The 23,695-nt window shown below is 44.5% G+C and overlaps 1 protein-coding gene across 1 annotated transcript; it reads left to right on the top strand.

Annotated features, from left to right (window-relative positions):
• The first annotated feature begins 16,218 nt into the window (after positions 1–16,218).
• On the top strand, positions 16,219–21,665 carry gdnfa (glial cell derived neurotrophic factor a). The gene is made up of 3 exons (XM_080835297.1): positions 16,219–16,351; positions 17,872–18,102; positions 20,990–21,665. The coding sequence occupies exons 2-3, from the start codon at positions 17,898–17,900 to the stop codon at positions 21,532–21,534; spliced, it is 750 nt and encodes a 249-aa protein (XP_080691423.1). The 5' UTR covers positions 16,219–16,351; positions 17,872–17,897; the 3' UTR covers positions 21,535–21,665.
• Positions 21,666–23,695: the final 2,030 nt, after the last annotated feature.

Genomic DNA, 23,695 nt, shown 5'->3' with positions numbered 1-23,695 from the left:
TGTTTCCACAGCTTTTTCAAATAATCTAGGAAACATCTGTTCAGAAAGACCCCTAAGGTGTATTGAGGTGTGAGAATTGTATATACCATAAAGGAAAGTCTGAACAAAGGTCACCCATCTCTTTTTGTCATAAAGTGAAGTCAACCTGTTGTGGAAAAACAATATGGAGAAGGGAGACCCCTTGTGGTGAGACGTGGTCATCACAACACTGCATTGTGTGGGAGCTTATAAGAGTTGTCCTCAAGAATCTCTTTGCCAGTTCACATCTGATGCAGATACATAAGCTGAGACTTGTTTCTGGCAGCTGAATCAGAGGAGGACTTTCTCAGTTTACACAAACCAGTTCAGATATGGCAAATTTAAGTTCTGGACCCTTCGCGCTCACTGCCCCAGGCATCTCAAACACATTCTGTTAGGCGTACCCAAACAATGATCATGAGATCAGCCTCAGTTCATGTGAGCGACCCCTGACACACACATGAACTCAGGGGTCATGGGCACTATTCCTATTTAAAAAGAGCAGGCTGGTATTTTCAATACACATTCTCACAAAGACACCCAGAGGCACACTTCACCCAAAGGCACACTTCAAATATTCTTTTCTACTCGGAGAGTGACAATCAGTATTCATGCTCACGTTTTACTGTGAACAACAACAGAAACATAGAGCAAAACAAAACAAAAAAAATTGAATATTAAAACCATATGAATTATTAGTTATTTGTATCCACCAGACTGTTGATGTGACAAATGCAAAAGCACAAACTAAAACAAAATATCTTTGTTTTTGAACTTGTATGTGTATATTCACTTCGTATGTTTGTATGTTAAAGTACATATGAACATGTATTCCCAATCAGGAAAGGATGAAGTATACATCCAATATTAGATTCCTGTCTGTAAAGAGCGATAGCATTTTGCCTTGCTACATTTTATGTATGAACTGTAGTGCCATGATGTGGAGATATTAGAAAATCATAGCCAACGATGACTTCTTTGTTAAATGTAATGATCTTATTCAAACCTGTAACTGATTTTGAGGGCCTTGATGGAGGACAGCATCTCAAAACGCTGGCCTGGGGTTCTGAGAATCCCGTAAATGTGTATTAATTAAGCCTTACATTATGTTAGGATTCTCTGTGTTTCAGCCCTGGTGTTAATATAACAACTATAGGTGTGTGTGTATTTGTGTGTGTGTGTGTGTGTGAGTGTGTGTGTGTGTGTGTGTGTGTGTGAGAGGGAGAGAGAAAGAGAGAGGAGAGAGAGAAAGAAGGAGGGAGGGAAAGAGAGGGATAATGAGACTATTGAAGTTCAAGAAAGTTTGTTTTTAGCTCCTCTTTTCCACCTGCAGTGAGCTGTTATGGCTGCTGTGGCAGCTCCAAGCTTGAACTGCCAGCAAACTGACGGACACCCTGCAAACTCTCAAAGTCCTGACAATCCCCCCACCCTCGATCTCTTCGCCAAAGGAAAACTGTAGCCCACACCAGCCCACTCAGTGACTTACAAACCCACAAATACCAAGATCAGGTTTCTTACCAAAAGGAAAACTATTTTGAGCCTGAGGGGAACATCACTGAGATGTTTAATCCCAGTGGTAAATGGGGATGACAGTCATCTGAGTGACGAGCGAAACATAAATCTCTTCAGCCGGTGACAAGTGGATGAGAAGTGAGTGGCAGATTAAATATGTTGAAATTCCCTGACTTAAGACTTCCACCCCAATATCTTTAAAGATATCTGAAATTCCAGAGTGGCTTCCAGTTGTTGTGTTGTTTTTTTAATTTCTCTTTCTGCATGTCATGGAAAAAGATGGAAAAACTCCAGGATTCCCCAAGAGCTGGGTATTAGTTCTGCCCTGACTTTGTGACAGAGAGTCAACATTCCTCAGTGCTTGTAATTCCCCTCTTCGGGTGGTGCACAAGGAGGAAACGGGTGTGTGGGCTGCCTGAGTCAAATTACGGCGAGGCACACGCACTAAAAAAGAGATTAAAAAGTAGTGTCTCGGTGTTTTACCTCACAATTGGCGGTGCCTCGGCCTCCGCTGTGATCAGATGACACTGTCAGGGGGCCATGGCAAGGCCCGGACGCTGAGAGTAGTTCAATCTGACAGCACATCTGGTGTGCGTTAGCCACACGGGGAGCCATGCCCACGCCGTATTGGCCCTGCTCACTGCTTCCCCTAGAGGTGTGCAGAGGAACGGCACCACATCTGCACTGCATTGAAGATCAAGCTGATACATTATCACAAAGTGCTGAGCTGATGCATGGCTACTTGTCATCTCTATTTGGCCTGAAACCCTCCTTAAAGGGATCACTGGCTCTGTCATGGCTTGCTTCATAGGTGTCTTATATCTAACATTACAATGTTTTATAATGCAATTTAAAACAACAGTTAGTAATTTGTTTGGATTGTGTTTAAAACTGTTTAACACTGAAAACATATGAATCAATTCAATGCAATTCCCTCCTTAGGTTCTTCAATCTGAAGCTCAAAGTCAGATTGTGCCTGCAGGATGTCAGTCAATCACAAAAATGCAGGTGATAATAAAACACAATACAAAGCAAAACACCAATTCTCAGTGCTGCAACATTTAGGCTATCTTAACAAATACAGTAATATCAGTACTAAGTTTTCACCTTTACAGACCAGGTCATTGGGATAAATATGTGTAAATGGGGGGTAATTACATTATTCATTTTTTTTGTCATGACTAAGCCAGTAACATGTTAGGCACTTTACATGGCAATTAGCTGATGAGCCTCAGCAAGTCAGACCTAGCAAGCCGTTAACCAACTAACATTAGCCCTCTGACAAGTATAATGTAATACTTTAATAATACTGTCCCTCTCAAGTATATTTGCAAGTGATATGGCCGACAAAATTGAGGTTTTCATATTTATGGCCTGAAAACCATTTGAGGTCATCGAATACACCTTCAAGTATTTATCTTTTGTGTTCATAGCTTAAAATGATGTTTGGGTGTATAACCTCCTTAAAGGATTATTTCTATGTTCTTAGACATTATAGGCCAGTTATTAGTTCTTTATTGCATACCTTAAATATTAAGATTAGTCTTCTTATTCAGAGGAGATTGTCATCGTAGCTCACTTTTATAGGGACTCATTCAGTAGGCTATATCACCTTCAGACGTCATTCAGTAGCCTCCACTGTCTCAGCCCATTATGAAAAGAGATGAAAGTGAACATCTCCATGAATCACAGTGAGATCCCCGAGTCCACACAGCCCCTCTGAAACCCTGACACCTCAAGCACAAATCATGTCACTTCAAACGCTAAGTTCCCTTCTCCCTCTCTCTCCCGACACACAGGGACCATCAGCGCTCGCCCCTTTGACAGCACAAGATAAAGAGGCGGGCGTGTGGCCATTTGATCATCCTTGTGTCGCCTTTTTATACTGTTAAAAAAAAGACACATCGGTATCAAAGAGCCATCTCCACCCACCTGTCCTCCCATGCATTATAGTGATTATTGTCTTTTATCATCTATCGTCCCGCCCACATACAGCACAGTACAGTAGAGGAGCGGATTGGGCTTCAGAAGGTCTTGAAACCAGATCACACACCAAAGACCAGCCGAGGCCGGGCTTACTCAACCAGGCCATGTGTCACAAGCCAGCACCTTCTCGACCTTCATGTGGTTAAGCGGCTTCTCTATTCTGCCAATTACGCCTGAAGCGACACTTCCACCATCCATCTGCTGCGTTGACTCAGAACTATCCCCAGGTAATGATCCCCCCTCTCAGTTAACTACCCATTGTAAAGGTGGAGGAGGAGGTATCTCGTTTCTCTTTCGTCGGTCTTTTCTTTTTTGTGTCTCTCCTTTTTCATCCTCTGCTCTGCTTCAGCGTCCTCTACTCAGCTCTGACAGTGTTGCGCCGCTGCAGTTTTTTTTTTTTTTCAAACTGATATGTGCAGAAGAATGAAACACCCTCAACCACCTCACCACAAAGGCCAACGAGTTTCTAGCCATTTTGTTTTTACTACTGCTTTTTTCGCCCCTGGTCAGTGGTGACAGGTGATCTTCCAACAGAAAGGCAGCATAAGGAGGCATGGGCAAGAAGGAGAAAGGATTGCTCAGATGAGTTGCACCTCTTGTAGAAACAGATAATTGACCCCTGTCTGGTGACCCACACTTCTGACAGTGAAACACACACCGCCCCAGTAAAATGCCAGACATTTCGCATAAAGCAAAAGCTTGACAGTGTAACAATACTCTAACATTGGCTGGCTTTGCAAAGGAATGACAACTCACATAGCAAGAACAGTAGATGGAGAGAATAACAATGCTGAGAATGCTACCGATAACAATACAAACAAAACAATGACGGGAAAGACCAGGACTACGTATCTACAGGGATCAATTACCGAACGGGCCTACCAGGCCCAGGCCCAGGCCCAGGGACCCATGATCTCAGGGGGCATGTTAGCCAGAGCCTCTGCATGAAGTTGCTGTTATGTATCTCTTATTTGTGGTTGAAAGAGGTGTATTTTGTTAATTTGCTGTTGGCTTTAATTGAGTGTACCTGCGCTGTGTTAGAAAATGTGTATGTGCGATGTAAATCCTGTTGTGGTACAGGTGAATTTAGTTATTGTGCTGTTGAAAGAACACATTTGAGTAATGTTTTGCAACAGCACAATTTTTGTGGGCGCGCAAAGGGGGGTAGGGGGGCGGGGGTGTGGAGGGTGTGCAGGGCTTTTATATGTCCAGGCCCAGGGGCCCATGGTTTCATAATACGTCCAAGCGTATCTGGGCTCTCGTCTGGAAGATACGGAGCACATGGCAGAACAATGTGATCATGTCTTCATGCATAATTCAGTCTTGACCTGATCTTCCATCATTTCGCAAATGTCAAATCAGGGTGACCCAAGACAACAGGTCATGGAGAGATCAGAGGTATTTCGGGAGTTTACTCAGCTGTTTATGTGTTGTGCTCATGTAACAGCTGTGCAGCTACAACCATCCCGCCACACGCTTACTACAGAAGGTAATGGCGGACGAGAGCATCGGTGGATCGGCAGACAGTGAAGATTTGCAACATGAGCCGGGCCACAGCAGACACCCCTGCCAGGGGTCAACAACAGCGCGACCACATAATGGGGCGATGGAACAGGTGGACACCCTGCTTCTCCCCCTCCTTGTTGCTTCGTGTACAACCTGAGGCCCTTGTTATGATATAAGGAAGCCACAACATTTAAGCAAAAAAGGAAAAGAGGTAGCAATGTCTTTGGCATACACTTATGAGACTTGTAAGACTGTGTATAAGGTGTGTGGGCTCAAAATAACACTCTTGCACACCGAAAAAACAAAGAGGCATACATGTCCTTCTACATCGTACGTGTCCTTGTTGTTTTTTAATTTTTTACAAGGTATAGCATACAAAAACAAAAGGAACAAAACAATCTTAATTCCTGTAGGCCTCTACTTACTATTACTCATACCATAGCGCAGTAAAGCTCAATCCTCTTTTTTATTTCCCTCACAAAAGCATACCTACCCCCAGGCCTGGATAAGGTCAGTGCTCCAACATGCTTGTGGTGTAAAGCATAACACGCCATAGAATCCTACACCCCAAGGCAATGTAGGTTAAGGCATAACCTAATATCACCACGGTTACTGCGTCCCTGACATCTGACCTCTCGCATAATCCCAGCACGGCCCCTCTGTCATCTGGAGCTGGGACTGAGGTAGAGACAAACAACGAGCCCATTGTCATGACATCCATAAATGCATTTCGCGTAGAGATGACTTCTGGCGTCAGTCTCATTAAACAATTCCATCAATTACGCATTACTGACAGTCTGACAGTGACACTTACTCATGTGTGAAGCAGTGAAATATGGAACAGAATGCACAACTCATTTACGTGATTACTAGACTTAACCAGCCACGAACCTTCATTCTAACTGGATCTGCTGGCTTCTGTATTTCTTAAGTGACATCTGATTCAGGGTGTTGTAGCCTCACAATAAATAAATACTAACTAAATATTATCCCAGTGATATTCTGTGTAAGAGGATTAAGTTTCCATTTGTGTCGTTTGTGAGACAATAGCCTTTTTTAAGCTGAGTGGTTTGTAGAGCCATGTCACAGGTAGCCCTAAGCCTGGCAGATAGCCAGGCCTGATTTGCCTTTAATCAGGCCATGTCCTTTGGAACATGCCACACAATTTGCGCTGACTAGACCTCTACTTGTTTTATTGACTCGTCGACCAGCTGATGTTGCTTTATTACTTTTCTCGTGACCTTGAGGTTTAATTAACATTATCATTTACACAACAACAAGCCCTGCTGAAGGCTGACAGGTTGTAGAGGGGGTTAGACGGTAATCCCAAGCACCATTGTGGTTGCCAGTGTTTATCTTTGCTAAACAATATCACCCGTTATTGTTTATGGCGCTAAACACAGTTCAAGGATGACAACAGCGTTCATCATGCGGAGGTCACCAAGCAGGAAGTGAGGTGTCAATGGTAACGTCACCATAGTTAATCTCTCTCAAGCAAAGGGCTGTGATGTCTGCTCATGGTGTCTACTTCAAAGGAGACTTTGAAGAGACAGAATCCATTTACAGTAAAAGCATTAGCGAAGCTAAAAAAGCTTAAAGCATAAGGCAGAACGGTAGCAGGTGCCCCATGAGGTGTCACCGTGCATACTGACACCTCAATTCAGGTGATGTAAGCAAAGAACTCGGAAAGCAAAGAAGGGCAGAAAAAGAGTGTGAGGAGAGCTTGTCTCTGATGCTTCTAATCAAATCATTCCGATTAGCCATGTGTTGTGCTAGTCACCCTGGTGCTCAATACCTAGCTTTCCACATGCAGTACAAAATGCAGGAACAATGTGTACTGGTCTTATATTTTCATATATGATCCATTTTTTCCATGTTTGAATGGCATATATTTCTCATCTGTAATTATTTAAATTACACACTTAATAATATTTGCGTACAGGATTCCATTTACACTGCTCACATAAATATTTGAAAATGTAAATAATGAATTCTTTCTTTTCCCCGATCCCATAGACAGTAAAAGATCTCCAGCTGTGACAATACCTGAAGCGCATGAGAGGATAACTACCTTGTAGCCTTGAAAGTAGGAATATGTCTCCACGGCTATGTTTCAGTGCTTCTGGAACCTTCTCACAGAATGACCCCCGCACATTAAGTTTGTCCTCTGTGGACTCCCCCTTCCAATGCCTCCCTCTGAGGCACACTTACTGACAAGTGGTAGAGAATTCTTAAAAATAGATGTTAGTAACCTGTCTGCAAGTTATACAGTGCTTTGTAACAGCTGATCAGAGACTTGGCACTTGCCCGTGCATCAAACCCGAACCCCGAGCCAGCTTTGCACCAGGGCACCAGACATGTCATATCTCATGTCAGACAGCCAAGCGTTATCTCACTGGATCTCACAGGACCTCTCCTTTTTAAACCCAGCAGACTTAGTCATAGTCCCACTAGTCGAGTCTCTCACCCCAGCTTCAGTTGCTTGCGAAACTACCCGCACAGGCCCCCCGTGCTTCTGCCCTGTGCAGGCAGCCAGCTGCTGAGGCCGGACCACGGCGCGAGAGAGACATTATATCCTCTGGATCCTGTGTCACATGGATCTGTGGGTGGCTTAGCTGCCCTGCCCGCTTTGATCCCCTCGGCAGTAGGGGCACCACAGCCAGTGCCAACTCTCCTTGTGAGTTGCGGGGCCGGATGGACACATCGTGTGGGCCCCCACCTCGCCCCCAAACAACACCAGTTCGCCCCCGCCCCGCCGCAGCCCCTGGGTATGGAGGTGCTGGATTAGAACAGGACCTCGAGGAAATGGAGCCAAGAAACAAGATCCCAACACTCAGATCTCTCGCTGGTCCCTGCATCCTCTGGCCACCAAACATCCCCGGCACTTCCTTCTCCAATTAAGACGACCTTGTTACGTGTAACGAGTACACGTTGTGAAAGTCAAGACCCGGCTCGCGACCCACACTTTTAGCAGGCGCAGGCAGCGGGCGAGCCCAAAGGCTAGGGGTTAGCATCAAAATAGCACTGCCTAGTGCTGTAAATTGATATTGAACCAAAGCAAAGCAGTGGAGCCAGAGTCCACAATCACAACTTGGAGGAAAGCTACAGCCACTGCTATATTATCATATATTAATGGCAAGCTTCACCTCTTGGTCCTCCTGCCCACCACAGGAGGACCAAGAGGTGAAGCTTGCCATTAATATATGATTCCTTCATAGTCATCTCTTTCAGGTTCTGGTGTAGAGGTGTCATTTCCTCTGGAACAAAATGGAAAACATAGTAGGTTACCTCCCACCTCTAAATACATGAATAAATAAAGCATCTTTGGAAATTAGATGCTTGGTGGAGGCTACTCTAGAGTGTCTACGCCACCTCATCCTAGTGAAAATGGAAGCTACAGCCCTCACACCCAGCTGCCATCCTAAGCGATAGGGTCATGACAGCTGACTGGTGTTAAAGGTCACACTGTCACAGGGCACACAGGTACTGCACACCATCAACACAATGGCATGCTGCAGGCGTATCAAAGGCCCTTTGTCTGGGGAACCCAGGAGTTTAGAGGGGTCTGGGGACTCAACCGGCTGTGACCGCAGAGTGAAACCTCCAAGCAGGGGAGCCATGGGCTGGGGGCTGAGGGGCTTACAGCGTCGGCACACAGGCTGGCCCGAGACGCTCTCGTCTGTCCGCAGCAGCGGCGGCCGTCTACCACAGCCACCAGACGGTAGAGAATCAAAAGCACTGGGGGGGGGGGGGGCGGCGGCCGGCCCCTCAGATTCCTTGCATCGCTCCTAGTTTGGTTATGCAGTCGGCTGGACACCGCGACTCCTGTGAGCATTTAGCTCCCCTGGAGTCCGGCCAATGCAGCCTGTTGCTCCAGCAATTAGCAGCCTGTGCAGAGCACAGAGCCACACACTTGTTGCTGTGGAATCACTGCAGCTGCACTTGTCGCGTGACACACAAGGCGAGAGAGGCAGACACAGCCACGCCGTCTCTCAGCTCAGCACAATAACACAACATACAAGTGATTTTTACCAAGACAGTAACAGTGCCAGTCTGATGGCAGGACATCAAAAGAGCAACTGCATCATACAATATACGTAGGTGCCAAGAATGTTGTCATAAAAATGTCCTCAAACATGAGATCATCACATTCCCATTTTGAAAAAGTTGTTGACATAATGTAACGAAATGCAATGTATGAAATGTAAACTACACGTAAGTGTGATGTACACCTTGGGTATGTGAAATATGACCTGTGTCTACCTTGGCTTTTGGACCCATTAAGAGAAGTGGTGATCAGGGCCAGCTGCAGATGCCGCAATACAGACAGGGTAAAAGTCTAGAAAAGTAAAAGCCGTATCTCTGTCCTGCAGTGAAACTCATTCTTATCAATCCTAATCAAAACCACATCTACCACACCCCAACCCACATCTCTCGTCAAAGTAATGTTTTTTTTTAACCACAGCAAAACAAGCAAAAGCAATTGGCAGTGGCTGACTGACCTCTGCACAGACACACGCTGCACACACACTCCTGGATTCATCCTGTTCTCTGGACTTCTAATAATAACTCTGCAGTGGCCATGAAGGCATGGGCACTTTGTCACAGCCTGTTTAAAAGACAGCAGATAACCAAAGCAAAGAGGCACAAGCACTTAATCCAGTTTGTGGAAAGGGAGAGAGAGAGAGAGAGAGAGAGAGAGAGAGAGAGAGAGAGAGAGAGAGAGAGAGAGATGAGGTCCATTGATGTTGGCCATGGGCCTACAGTCCCAGTTAGATCCAAGAACTTAATTTACCTTGCAGACTTAATACATACAGTTCATCACAACTTGCTGAAAGTGAACACATATAACTTTTACACTACTATAAGTCTTTCCTACTAGTTCATACCTCAACAGCTACCTCAACAAAAGAATATCCAATTCCCATCTACATGTAACTTTAGGCCTGATAATCAGATGACTGGTTCCCTGTATGATATGACAAAAAAAATGTCTTTGCATTTTGGTGCAGTAACATGTTCAGCAAGCTGACTTTCACATACATTCCATGCATCCAAGTGGCTCTTGTTTACGTCATGCTCATGCATAAGCGTATATGTTCTCTGAATCACATGGATGCATGCAAGCAAAGAGCCGAGGCACGGAAACCCTTAAAAACGTGGAGATGCTATCGCTTGTGAGCAGCCATTTTCAGCAGAGTTTAAACATCACTGCATGTCTGAACGACATCTGATACCAAGACCTCCAGCTTAGCCATACCGCGATGGCCCTTCACCCAAAACTCCTTGGTGGTCGGGGAAGGAGTCATGTATGTATTATGTGTGAATTCCAAGTACTGACTTGATAATCCCAGTAAAATGCTGACCTTCTGCATGAACCTCGCATATCTACCCAGTAATGACTGTGACCGAAACCCCCCAAAGTAACTTCAAGAAAAGAATGCTGCAGGATAGACCAGCGGTCGGTTGTCTCCCTGTGAACAACAACAATTTAGAACCCACTCTCTGTATAAGTACCCGCACTTCCAAAAACATGTCTGTGTGTTCAGGGTGTAAACACACTGAACGAAACCACATGTATACAGGGCCAGTGTGCATAAGAGAAATGATGGGCTTTCATCAGATGTACTTATACCCATTCATTTTAGAAAATAAGATTGACTGCATTAACGAAGCAACGACTGATGCATCTCATGCGACAAGAAATAAATAAAAACACGGCCGTCCATACAAATACTGTACATGCCTTTTCTGTCTTCAATGTCTGGACAAAGGCATTTAAAGATGTATGTAATACTGAATGCACTATGAATCACATGCAAATACAATGCTAATTGGATGGGGAATGTTATGATGACTTTTGAACTTTGAACAGGTGACTTGACAAGTGAAGAACATGCAACAGACTCAGTCTCAATCAGAACAAACTAGCACGGGTTGATTTTGCCATCCTTAACTCATTGGTCAAGTCAGTCCTAAATCTGCTGTGCTTGGAAAGGAAATCCAAATGCATTAACATGGTGCCTCTTGCTGTTCAGACACACAGGAACATGTTATTGACTAGTCCCTTATCATGTCCGTTTTCCTGATGTGTACTAGTGCTATTTTTGCTGCTGGTTCACCATAGCTGAGGCCAACAGCGCTGCTCACCTGCTCACTGAGAGCTTGGTAAACACCTCTCAGGCTGCAGAAGAAAGGCAGCAAGCCCTGATCACTGTGTCCTATTGGCTCAGTGACACCTCGCTGCTCAAGGGGTGAGTCAGACACCCAGAAGAGCTCTCCACAGGCCCCGCCCACTGCTTCCACATTCCCTGCCCCGCCCCAAACATACATGCTTTCAATGTCAACACTTTCAATCCACCTTCAGTTCTGTTTTTACATACAACATTACCCCTCCCCCCACCCCCGCCCTCTCTGCTGCAGCCACACACTGTATGAACTTTCTATACATTGATTACGAGGAAAGAAACGCTCTGGTAACATCGTGTTCTGAAAGTCCTCCACTCTCTACTATTTACAGGGAAAAGATTTATTTAAAGCAGATCGATGTGTTTGAGGGATGGGGGCTTGTCGTGAGGCCAAGAAATCATTGGCTGCCGGTCAAATAGGGAGCAAGACACAGAGAGGCAACAGTCTGTCCGAGTTACATATTGGCGGGAAAAAATAGAACGGGGAAGACAGTTTGTGATTCATCATTGCAAGACCTAAATCAGTGAACCTGGGCCTTCAGCCAATTATGACAGCAGTGCTTATATATACAGTGGCATGCAAAGGTTTGGGCACTCTGGTCAAAATGTCTGCTACTGTCAATAGTGAAGTGAGGAACGGATCTCCAAAAGGCATTAAGTTGAAGATTTTCCACTTTTTGGCAAGATTGGTGTATTTTGTTTTGTACAATTTAAGAGTAAATCAAGGAAAGGAGCACCATGCAAAATGTGGTCACCCCAAAATATTTGACCTTTCAGATAACTTTACCAAGGTCACAGACCTTAATTCGATCGTTAGGGCTATGGCTTGTTCACCAGTCATCATTAGAATGACCAGGTGATGCACATTTCAAAGCTTTATAAATACCCCTGACTCCCTAAACCTTGCCCCAACAACCAGCAGCCATGGGCTCCTCTAAGCAGCTGCCTAGCACTCTGGAAAAATACAATTATTGATGATGCAAAAGCAGGAGAAGGCTACAAGAAGATAGCAAAGTGTTTTTAGGTAGCCATTTCCTCTGTTTGTAATGTTATTAAGAATTGGCAGTTAACAGGAATGGTGGAGATCAAGTTGAGGTCTGGAAGACCAAGACAATGTACAGAGAACTGCTCATAGGACTGCTAGAGAGGAGAAAACTCTGTTTAACTGCAAAAGACATACAGGAAGATTAAGCTTAATTCTGAAGTGGTTGTGCTCTGTTCTACTGTGCAGCAACACCTGCACAAATATGACCTTAATGGAAGTGTCATCAAAAGACCTTTCCTGCGTCCTTGCCACAAAGTGCAACAGTTTGCAAAGGATCAAAGAAACCACCCCGATGCATTTTGGAAACAGGTCCTGTGGAGTGATGAAGTTAAAATAGTCACAATGAGCAAAAGATGTATGAATAAAAGGGTGCAGACTTTCGTGAAAGGAACACCTCTCCAACTGTTAAGCATAGGGGTGGGTCCATCATGCTTTGGGCTTGTGTTGGCATGGGAAAGATTTCACTAATAGAGGGAAGAATGGATTGAAATAAATGCCAGCAAATTCTGGAAGCAAACAAAACAACATCTGTAAAAAAAAAAGCTGACAATGAAAAGAACGTGGCTTCTACACCAGGATAATAATCTTAAACGCACCTCAAAATCTACAATGGATTACCTGCATGTATCTACAGTATGCAGATACTGGACTTGCAGACTTCTGTACAAGGACCGCGAGCTTGGACCTCATTAGGGAACAGGGACCTCAAAACATCCATTTGCACTGCCAACAGCCATACGCCACACTTCCATGCAAACACGCACACCCTTGTTTGGGACGGATAATTTTTTAATTAAGGACCGTGTTGAGGTCGTCAGTAGGTCGTGTTCACCCAGCCCCCCTCTCTGCCGGGCGAGCTTACATAAATGGTGTGACGCTCCAACATGAAAACTGCGGAATAAAAACATCTGCAATGAAGCTGGCCCACAACCAGTTAGTCTTTTGTGTTGGACAGAATAAATGAGGCTTTTATCTGAACAGGAAAACAAGTCAGCTAACTACTCAATTCTGAACCACAAGGCAAAAAACATCTCATAGACTTAAAACAGGCTAAGCAATAACGTACACAGACAAGTGCAGCAAGCCAACCCCACACCAAAGGCCCCACAAGCTAAGAACATCTGTACAACGAAAAATTTAAACCAGCCTCGCTGGTGTAAGCTGAATCCATGTTCTTAGATTTCAATGTGTGCATTAAGCCTAAGGAATTGAAATAGTGTTTGTCTCTTTCTCTCTGTCCTTAGGTCTAAAGAGAGTGTCAAGGGTACTGCCGTCGGAGGCATTTCAAAGGCAGCCATCTAAGCATGTGTTTGTGTGGATTTTCTAAGCGTGTGTTAGCATGTAGCATGTAGATGGCACAGTGGTATGGGAAGCAGTACCATCAGCACCTTGGACCTCAGAGGGCAGATGTGGGTCAAGACAGATCTGGATCAGATCATTATAAGCGCACACAAACGCACTCCCCCCTGACCTTCGCATGAAATCCAATACATGCAAGAGGTTGAAGGAAGAAAAAAGAAAAACACAACGGAATCCAGGTGATTGACGGTTTGTGAATGCCAAGCTCTGACTCCGGCGTCTGGTTTGTGCTGGTGAAGTGCCAGTGGGAATGTTGCCCCATAGAAATGCAGAGGCTTTTGGAGATCAGCTGTTGTGCCGGAGAGGCCATGATCACAAAAACAGCGGTGTTACTTAAAGGACTGAGGATCTCCCAAGTCAAATATCATTTCACAAAGAAAACAAACAAAAGATCTGCGTGAGCTCAGATGACACCGTCTCTCACAAGTCAGACTATGGCATTGTTGTGAAACAAAACGCTTTTCAACAGACACTTTTCCGAGCACCACAGAGTTTCACATCTTCATCCATTAGTAGGCTGTCATTATTCTTCAGAAATATGCTCCTCATTATCTGTTCACAGAGCCTCAGCAAGCCCAACCATGTCATTAGGGATTTGGAGTGTCAAAGGTGGGATTTGGCTGATCATTGCATACAGTGCCAACAGCATACCTCGCCTAACAATCATGACGGAAAGGTTGACTCCGCTCCACCCCTCCTGGATGGCGTATAATATTTGAAAGCCTCCAAGTGTGTTGTAAATCAGCGTCGACAGATCTGAGGACAGTCGAGGAGTGGAGGGGCAAGTCAGGGGAGATCCATGGAGTAAGTTATTGGTGATCAAAGCACCACCGCAGGTGAACTCACCTGAGTGCGCGGAATGTGCTGTTTCTGTAATGAACAACAGGTCTTTCTTTTTTTTTTTTTTTTTTAAACAGAAGGTCTACCTTATGGGGGTAGTGTGATGAAGACAATACACAGAGGCTACTCGACCACTGACACCCAAAACTTGACCCAGGGCAAGGGCCACAACACAGGAATGCCCAAGCTTTAAATACTGGATGGGAATACACAAGGTTGAGGAGTGATAACATGTAAGTACACTGAGGTTCATAAACAACACTATTTTCTTTTTTGAAGAATAAAAACATTGTTGGATACATAGTGGATTAGGATTTAGTTTAGTTAAGGATTTAAACTATTTAAATATGTTTATAAACATGTGCAAGTGACAACATTGTGTAGAACGAGCTGTCTGGCTCTTGAATTTTCATTAAAGACTGAAGATTTCTTTCAAGATTAAAGAAATTGCTAGTCATTCCAAAACTATTAATCACTCATTCTTGAAGACATAAAATAACGCTGATTCTACAAGGGGAAACGCCCGGGATTAAGCTGTCAGAAAGATTCCTTTATGAAGTTAAACCATGTTTGAAAAGTTTTTATTTTCATCCGTAAGAAAACATTGGAACTGTCAGTAGTAAAGTCAATTTCTATTGAAAGACATGGCTGTTATCATGGTCTAGAGGAGAACAGCACGCATCATTGGTGTGCATGATCCTGCTTCTGCAGTTTATAAAGCAACTCGCTGTTTGACATTTCTACCTGTGGGTTTATGGACTGTTTCGTATTTATAAACAAACACGCTTGAACGCTTACGCAGTGGTGGTAAATAACCCTGATTGGCATCCTAATGCGAGACTAGAACTTGACACCTGACGCGCGGCACAGATCAGAATGCATCAAACATCCACGGCGAGAGAACTACTTCTAATCGCCTTCCGCATTGTTGGACACCTAATACGGGGACATAATCTCCAAGCTATCCTAAATTTGTGGTTCTGCAAATGGAAAGGCACGGCATATGTAGTAAGGTGTGGACTCTTCTTACTTGTGTTATTTAGTAGAGGTCGTATGCAAAAAGGGCGGACTCAGGGGCGCAACGTCAGTGCGCTCGAACCCTCGAATCTATTTAAACTGTCCGCAGTCTCCACAGAGCGCAAAGCACAAGCGACTGCACATCTGTAGTGCAAGAGTTCAAGCTTGTTTTCAATTACCAGTCAGATCTCTTGGACGCATTCTTGGATTAAAATAGCGCGTAATAATGGAGAGCAATGGCTGGCTTAAAGTTTTGTTAAAATTTCAATATTTTTCAATGTTCTGGGGATTTCGCATTATCATTTAATGGTTCAGAGTGTTTAAAGACTGCCGTGTGGATCCAATCGGCACGGCTGGGGTCGGAGTGTTGTCTTCTTCACTGGAGGAGAAATTCATTTATTCCCTGGCCATATTTAAATAAAATATTTCACCAGACGTCTAGCAGTCTACCGCTCATTTCGGCTTTCGCCATCAACTGCCTGAACAGGAGTCCTGATGTCTTCATTTGACTCCTTGCAGTTGTTGATGGTAGTTCTCTATCAGGTTTCCTCCGTGGATCTCCGCATCCTGTTATTGGGCAACTCGATTTTGACAGAGCAGTCCGTCGCACCCTGACCCCCGGACTACAGAAGCCGCGGATCCGTGTGCGTTGGAGAGACTGAACTGATTACCGTACGAACGGCTACTTTCAAGGTATTGGCGAACGCACTGAACTGATAGTGGAATCTATGAATGGGTGTGGATTTCCTTCTTCTACGACGCATTTTGTTCGCTGGATATATATGTCATAGACCCTTTTGGATCATTTCATGCACCGTTGTTGACCTCTCTTGGATACTAGAACGATTTCAGCAAAGGGTCTGCATGGGCCGGATTTAAGGTATGTAGGCTATTTTTGTTGTAGTGTTAAAAAATGATTCTGTGCAGATTAACTTTGACCTTTGACAATATAGCATGTAAATTAAAAAGTTTTCAAAAAGCTGACAAATGTATACTAACTATACGAAAAGTTGATCCTGTTTTAAGGTAAGTTCACCTGTTTAGCTTTAAATGCTACGCGTTATAATAGAACTGTGGTTACAACCCGTTTGTACAAACCAAATATGTTTAATATTCGTGTACATATTACAAAGTCGTGCCCTGAAATGTAAGGCTACATATGCGTAAACAGGCCATACACTATGATAAAATATTGGTATCATGTTCTTTAGCCACAACGCAAGAAAATGTCCTTATGAACAGCCAAAGCCTTCACTTGTTTTGTGCGTGTCTGTGCTATTAGCCCATATATTCCTATTAGGCCATATATCGTATTACGTTTATTGAATCATTTCACGTGCGTAATCATAAACCCTCACGCAAAACAGGGAATCCAGGAAACACCATCTGGTGATTCCGCATCAAGTCCCACTATCTAAACTTGCCTCATCAATCGCGTGTCCCGTGCCTCTCTCCGGCGCTGTTTCAACCGAGGCTGAGTCTTATCTAGCTGATAAGCGCACCGGACCCGTGGGTTTAAGTTCTGCTAGTTGGTTGTTTGTTATATGACTGATCGACTTAATGCTTTTGCCAATGGTTATTTCATTCATATACACCAGTATCTGGAGATTTACTCGTAAACATGCAGAATTATGTCCAAACACAACAAGCACGGTTGCATGGGCTCGCATTAATGTCAAGTAACTATTTTCGTGTGTTTTACACTGGAATCACTGTGAACTACTTTGCAGCTTTGAAACTGACACATGGGTAACTGACTGGATTTGCGTAACCGAATGGGGCCTCAAAGTCGTTTTACTTTGACAGCTAGATTTTTCAAATATGGGACAGTTTTCATTCTCACATTGAATGTAATCTGTTCAAATGAGCCTCGATGGTCTAAGCACGGGATAAGCCATAAAGGCAAAACTGCGAGCTTTTAAATACTTTATCCAGCCCTAATGCTATAAAGACACGATTTATCAGCCAGGCGCCACTAATCACGTACATTCCTAATAACTGACCACTACACAATCGTTGTTTACTTTTATTTTAGTCACATAGTGGATTGCGTTTCAATTGACATCAGCCTATTTCCTTGGCAAACCTCTCTGCCGAAATGGGCCAAGTTCTGGCGTGCACACATATTCTTAGATTCACATTTTTATTAGAAATGGATATGCAACTTCTAAACAATAAGTCACTGTTGAATGTCAGAAAACAATAAGTCACTGTTGAATGGCAAATGTTATTTAATTCCCAGGATTCTGCAAAGCAAATGTACCTTTACGTTTTTTGGCATTGCACCTTTATATGTCAATAACATACATTATATTATGCACAGTACACACTGATTTTGGTACTTCAGTATGTTGACTTTAATTAAAGGAGAGACATTAAATTACCTTATCTGTGTTGCAGATTCCTTCTGAGGAACTCAGTCTAAAATGAAGTTATGGGATGTCCTGGCCACGTGTCTGTTGCTCCTGAGCTCCGTCTCCACGCGCCCCATCTTTCCAAAGCTGCAGCCCGTCAAGAGGCCTCCCATAGTAGGCTTGCATCGTGACTCTGCCGCCCTGTCTGTGGAGGACTCTTTCATACACCCCTACTCCAATCTGCAGCGCCTGCACCAGACCTCAATGGAGGAACAATGTAAGTGTGTTGCACTTCCCACACATTCTCACATACACCAGATATCATCTAACTCTAGAATAGATAAGGTCTCTGGCTGTGATGGAGATATTGATGTTACTATGTTTTGCACATAAAGACAGTCATATTCCATTAAGAGCTCTTCATAGGATTGTAACTCATAGTTTAAGGAATTTAACCTATGACCTTGCCAGTGATTAGCTAGTTGAGTTATAGAAGCATCATATATTTGTTTTCTTATGTGCTGCTTGGGGTACCCTTGTGTTGAAGAGCTTGGCATGATGGAGGCTGTGTGTACTCAACCTGCTAGATCCTTCCTCAGCAGTAAGTCACAGTAATATGGTGGTGGTGTTCACAAAGAGAGCTTCCAATGCATTTGAACTAGCCATTTAAATCAGTCAGTGGGACTTAGGAAAGTTAGAAGGTCATGGGTGACAGTAGAGGGCCCTTGAGATGACTTGTGAAAAAGGTGAAAGTCAGGAATGTCTACATACCCTAATATCTATTGCATAAAGAACAAACATTACGTTTGGCAGCCCTCCGCACTAAATCCGCTCAAGAAACATTTGAGTCTAGAGCCCACTTAGTCTTTTCTCCACATTCTACGGTGAACTTCAGTTTAGTCCACTGGGTTATGACCCTTCAGGTCAGTACAAGAGACCCTCAGAGACCTATAGATTCTCTGTCATGGTAGTTTGATCTATGGTTCCTTTGCATCTACACGATGGAACTAGTTTGTCATGACAGGTCATCAAAAAGGTATTCTTCTTGATTGCTCCGGGCAGTGTTGCACGGGTGTCAAAACAAATACAACAGCAGAGGTAGAGCTAGGGGAGACATCTGGCCCGAGACAAAAGCTCGAGCTGACATTCCTTCACTGGGGCTTGTTTATGTTCACCGCTGCCTTTCCCAGCAGACTAGCACCCCTTTGCTGGCTCACAAAGATGAGAGGGGGGTGGGTGGTTGGGGGGGGGGGGGGTGAAGTCCTCCCTCCTTCCCCAAGTGAAGTAACTGCAGAGGAACCTAAACAGATGACGACCTGTGAGGATCGGTCTGTGAGGAGCGGTCTGTGAGGAGCGGCCTGTAGGGAGCGACCTGTGAGGAGCCGCCTGAGCTTCGGCACTTGAAGTGTCGAGCCACCGCCCCCACCCGCTCGCTCCATCCTCATGTTTACGCTCCTTTCTGCAGCCAGGTGGGAGGAGCGCTCGCCGTTTGTTTAATAGAACATGACACTGTCTTGTCTTTACACAGTAGTAAACCTCCAAGGCGCTCTCGATAAGGCATGGAACATTTCGCAAAAATGTCCCCCTCCTCCCCCGCTGCCCTCCACCCTCATCTCGTCTCCGCTAGAGTGTTAAACAGAAACAAAGTTCACACTATATATATATATATATATTTTTTTTTTAAAGAGCAACCAAATAAATTCTACAGTGCACAGGTTACATGACTTAACTTGAAAGGCATCCAGACACAGGTCCTTGTTTTTTTTAAAAAACATGACAGTGAGATCAGAGTTAAATACACAGCACTATCAAGACCTGGATATGACTCTGCAGAAGGGCTTAACACTGCAGTTATTTTTGGCTCTCATACCACTCATTACTCATAATCTAAACCAAAATCCGCACCTACCTGTCTCAAATGACATGTTCAGTAATGTCAAATGGACTTGCCCTTGTGGTCTCTGACTGTGGCATGTTCAAAAGTGCACAAACATGTTGCAGAACTGCTAACTGTACCACACAGTGACAACCATGTTGAACAACCAAGATCGTTTTCCTTCTTGGCTGCATTCAAAAACCTTGATGTACTCAATTACACTCAGTCAATCTCTTTTAAAGTAAATATGTGATGACGCCCCTTCTGTCTTCACTATACTGAGGCAAGGGGACAGGATCAGTGTGAAGTTGTCGGTCTACCTGAGGAGAAGAGAAGAAAGAGGCCAACCAATTCGGCTCAATGAATCAACAAGACCTTGTGAAAAATGGCACCGCGACAGGGGCCGTCCAGGGGACCAATGAACGGATCAAATTCTGACACCTCAACTTGTCAAGCGATCCCAGTCAGGCAGCTTGGGACTCATGAGTGTTCACACAGAGGCCCACAGGAGAGCAGTTACCACATCAGCCCTAATGGCAGGCATGCCTGGCTCCTCTTCCACGTCCTCTTGACTCTTACCCATGACTCACCTGAACCCTTAGCATGAGGCGTACGCATGTTATCCCTGCGCTGCCTGTTATGTGATCGGTTGCTGCATTGGCAGGCCCCTCCTAATAGAGTCATCTTATAATAATGTAGGGCTATGATCTTCACAAGAGAGTTTCCAGACGTGGCCGTTCAAGCCAATCCACTTCTCTTCTCCAAAGAGAGTGAATTAAGGCGACATGTCCTATAATGAAATCATTGTGTATAACACAAAGGATCAAAGGCCTATTTTTTCCATGGCTGTGTTGGAGACGGGAGAGGGAGAGTGTGCATGTTTTGAGTTTGCGGTTGTCCGTGTGTACAGAGAGGTGGAGTTAGCTGTGCAGGGATGTCATGGTCTATTGCATTTTTACCTATCTACTTCAACCTTAAGTCTCTGAGAACCTTTATGAATGACAAAGCGTTCGAGTTTGACACAATACCATTAAAAGAATTATGACCTTTTTGAAAGCAGAAAAACAACTTCCTATAACGCTTAAGACAATAAAAGAACTCCATAAATCACCAAACAAAAACATTGTTCTCTCTTGATTAACATCTGTTGCAAAGATGACAAACTACATTACGAAATGTAAATTCTACAATGTATTGGTAACAATAACAGCTAGGCTACTTCAGGATGCATCAATAATTCAAACATGCCCTGTCGATCTTTGATCTTTGATCTGTTCTTGTTTTTCAGATGAACTCGAGGGCCCGTACCCGGATCAGTTTGATGATGTCATGGACTTCATTGAGGCCACCATCGGTAGATTACGTCGGTCTCCCGGTGGGGACGGGGGTTCCCAGAGCCAGAGCGGGAGACGGAGGCAGAGCGGATCGACAAGCACGGACAAGGGCAGCAGGAGGGGACGCGGGGAGAGGAGGAAGGGTCAGGGACGGAAGGGCGGCCGCTCGGGCAAGGGGCGGGAGGAGCAACGGACTGCGACGGTGGGCCGGGGGTGCCTGCTCCGCGAGGTCCACCTCAACGTGACGGACCTCGGACTGGGCTACCAGACGAAGGAGGAACTGATATTTAAGTACTGCAGCGGTCCCTGCTCGGACGCAGAGACGAACTACGACAAGATCCTGAATAACCTGACAAACAACAGGAAGATGAACAAGGAGAAGCCCTCTAAAACCTGCTGCCGCCCCATCTCCTTTGACGACGACCTCTCTTTCTTGGACGACCACCTTGAGTACCACACTCTGAAGAAGCATTCCGCCCGGACATGTGGTTGCGTGTGACAGAGACACATGGAAAGAAAGAGGAACAAACTTGAGAGACGAGTGTGAGAGACAGAGTGCCCAGTGGACTTCCCTCAAAGTGGTGTCCATCGCAGGGCAATGGCCAGTGCAGACAGTGAGACCTCACGAGTGTGTAGAGGTCGGGCCTGGGCAACGCTGGTGTGGACGTTGGCCAGTTCCAGAGCAGGTGGAGTAAAAGGGACCTCATTGTTCATACAGATGGAGGAATCACATTCATGGTGTGTGGGACAAGTCACACAGGTGCAAGTCAAGGTCAAAACCTCAGTGTTCGTTTACTTAAACCTACACTTCCCTAACACACACTTAGCAGTCAGGACAGACTGATACAACAATGCATGACACCTTGTAAGAAATTGTGTTCCAAGGCATAGTGTAACATTCAGACTCAAAGCGCACACACACACACACACACACACACACACACACACACACACACACACCACACAGGGTCATTCTGTTACCCAACTTTGCTGCTTAAGTTCAAGCCCTTGAGGACAGCGAGACGAACTGCAGATGCATTGTCGCATGGAGAGCTGCGGTTGCAGACAGAACTGCTCCAATCGCTATGTGGCAAATGTCTCTTAACGTTTACATTCAGAAAGGAGTCATTTACCCTGCCCTAGGAGCAGCAACAGATGTTTTTTAAAGTATTAGAAATCTATCAGTTTATCTATCTTATCTATATCAATGTATATGTATATACAGTATATATATATATATATATATATATATATATGAGAAATGTATTTATTGAGATTTAATTAACTTATTGTTATTTATTGCAATCTGTTGTATTAAGAGTGTTTCTTGTTTTATTTTGTTTCATTTAATTTTTTTTATTTATTTGAGGAGCTGTCTTTTTTTTTTTGGATGGTGCCAAAAGTGGAGTGAGTGTTTCCTGAAGCGGCCGTAAATAATCAAATCAATCTGTGAGAAAGAGAGAGCGAGAGAGAGAGAGAGAGAGAGAGAGAGAGAGCACTCATCATGGACGTCTCCGCTAACATCTGTGATGTTTAAATATGGTAATTCCACTGAAAGTACAGAACGGTTGGGAGAGGACAGAGAAGAGTACAACCGAGAGATGTATGGACCAACCCCCCACCTTAAAACAGATTTTCTGCTCCTGGTTTTTGCTCCAAAGCGAACCCCAAACTTGAGCACTCACTCACCAATATACCCCCCCACCCTCCAACTCAACCCTCAATGAGAAAGAACCTCAACCAATGAGGGCCCAAGGCCCTTTAGGAGCGCAATCAACTGTTTACTTTCATGGAGTCGGTCTTGACGTTTGGTCTGCAAGTCCTCAATTGCAAGCATCTGTTTACAGAAGGAAAATACATCCCTTAACCATTCTGTTTGTTTCTGTCCATAATAAAGTTACTGTCAGTGTGTATGGAGGGGAAGCGGTGGTTTGCCTCACGGTCATCAACAAGCACAAACAGAAAGGCTTCTCTCATCCCACCCTTCTGAGTGCTGGAAGATCCACCCCCCAAACACACACACACACACACACACACACACACACACTTAACGCTCCTTGGTTCAGTCTGATGTATCGAAGAGAGCCTTTAAGTGGCCACCGTCACTAGAGGGGCTGACAAGGCTGGTTTGACTCACGGGTCAGGGCTTGGGAAGTGATTGTCAAACACAAAGGTTAAACCACTTCTACTGGTTGGAAGCCTCCCCGCCCCCTAGAGTTTAAGACCATTTAAGTAAGATCTGTTTCCATCTTCTACAAACTCCTCAAATCAACATACACTCAACAGATGGCCGAAGATCTCCCCACTTTCAGGTAGTGATCCGGTTCCAAATTCCCTGAAAACAAGATAACGATATGGCTAAGTGATAAGCACAATCCGGACTAACCATCTCTTAGTTGAGATACAATGGTTTCAGGAATTGGGGCAAAAAAAAAAACCATACCAATTAGTGCACTGCGCAGTCAGTTAAACGATTAAAGCTCTAAACCAAAATCCCTGACTAAAACCTGTCCTAAAGAGAAATACCGAGCGTAGCGAATGGTACGTAACTATGTACTTGTGTGACATCCCGTGAGAGAGGATTTCTTTTCTCCTCTCCTTTTACAGTTTGAACAGTGCAGTTCACTTAGACACAGAAAACCCCAAGGCCAGACCCTGAT

This window comes from Sprattus sprattus (assembly GCF_963457725.1).
Source record: "Sprattus sprattus genome assembly, chromosome: 3".
Classification (NCBI taxonomy): domain Eukaryota; kingdom Metazoa; phylum Chordata; class Actinopteri; order Clupeiformes; family Clupeidae; genus Sprattus; species Sprattus sprattus.
This window is presented reverse-complemented; position numbering and strand designations above follow the sequence as displayed.

Coding starts and splice junctions, on each gene's coding strand:
- gdnfa (XM_080835297.1), top strand. CDS start 17,898: ATGAAGTTATGGGATGTCCTGGCCACGTGTCTGTTGCTCCTGAGCTCC. Junction 18,103..20,989: donor GACCTCAATGGAGGAACAAT/GTAAGTGTGTTG, acceptor CTTGTTTTTCAG/ATGAACTCGAGGGCCCGTAC.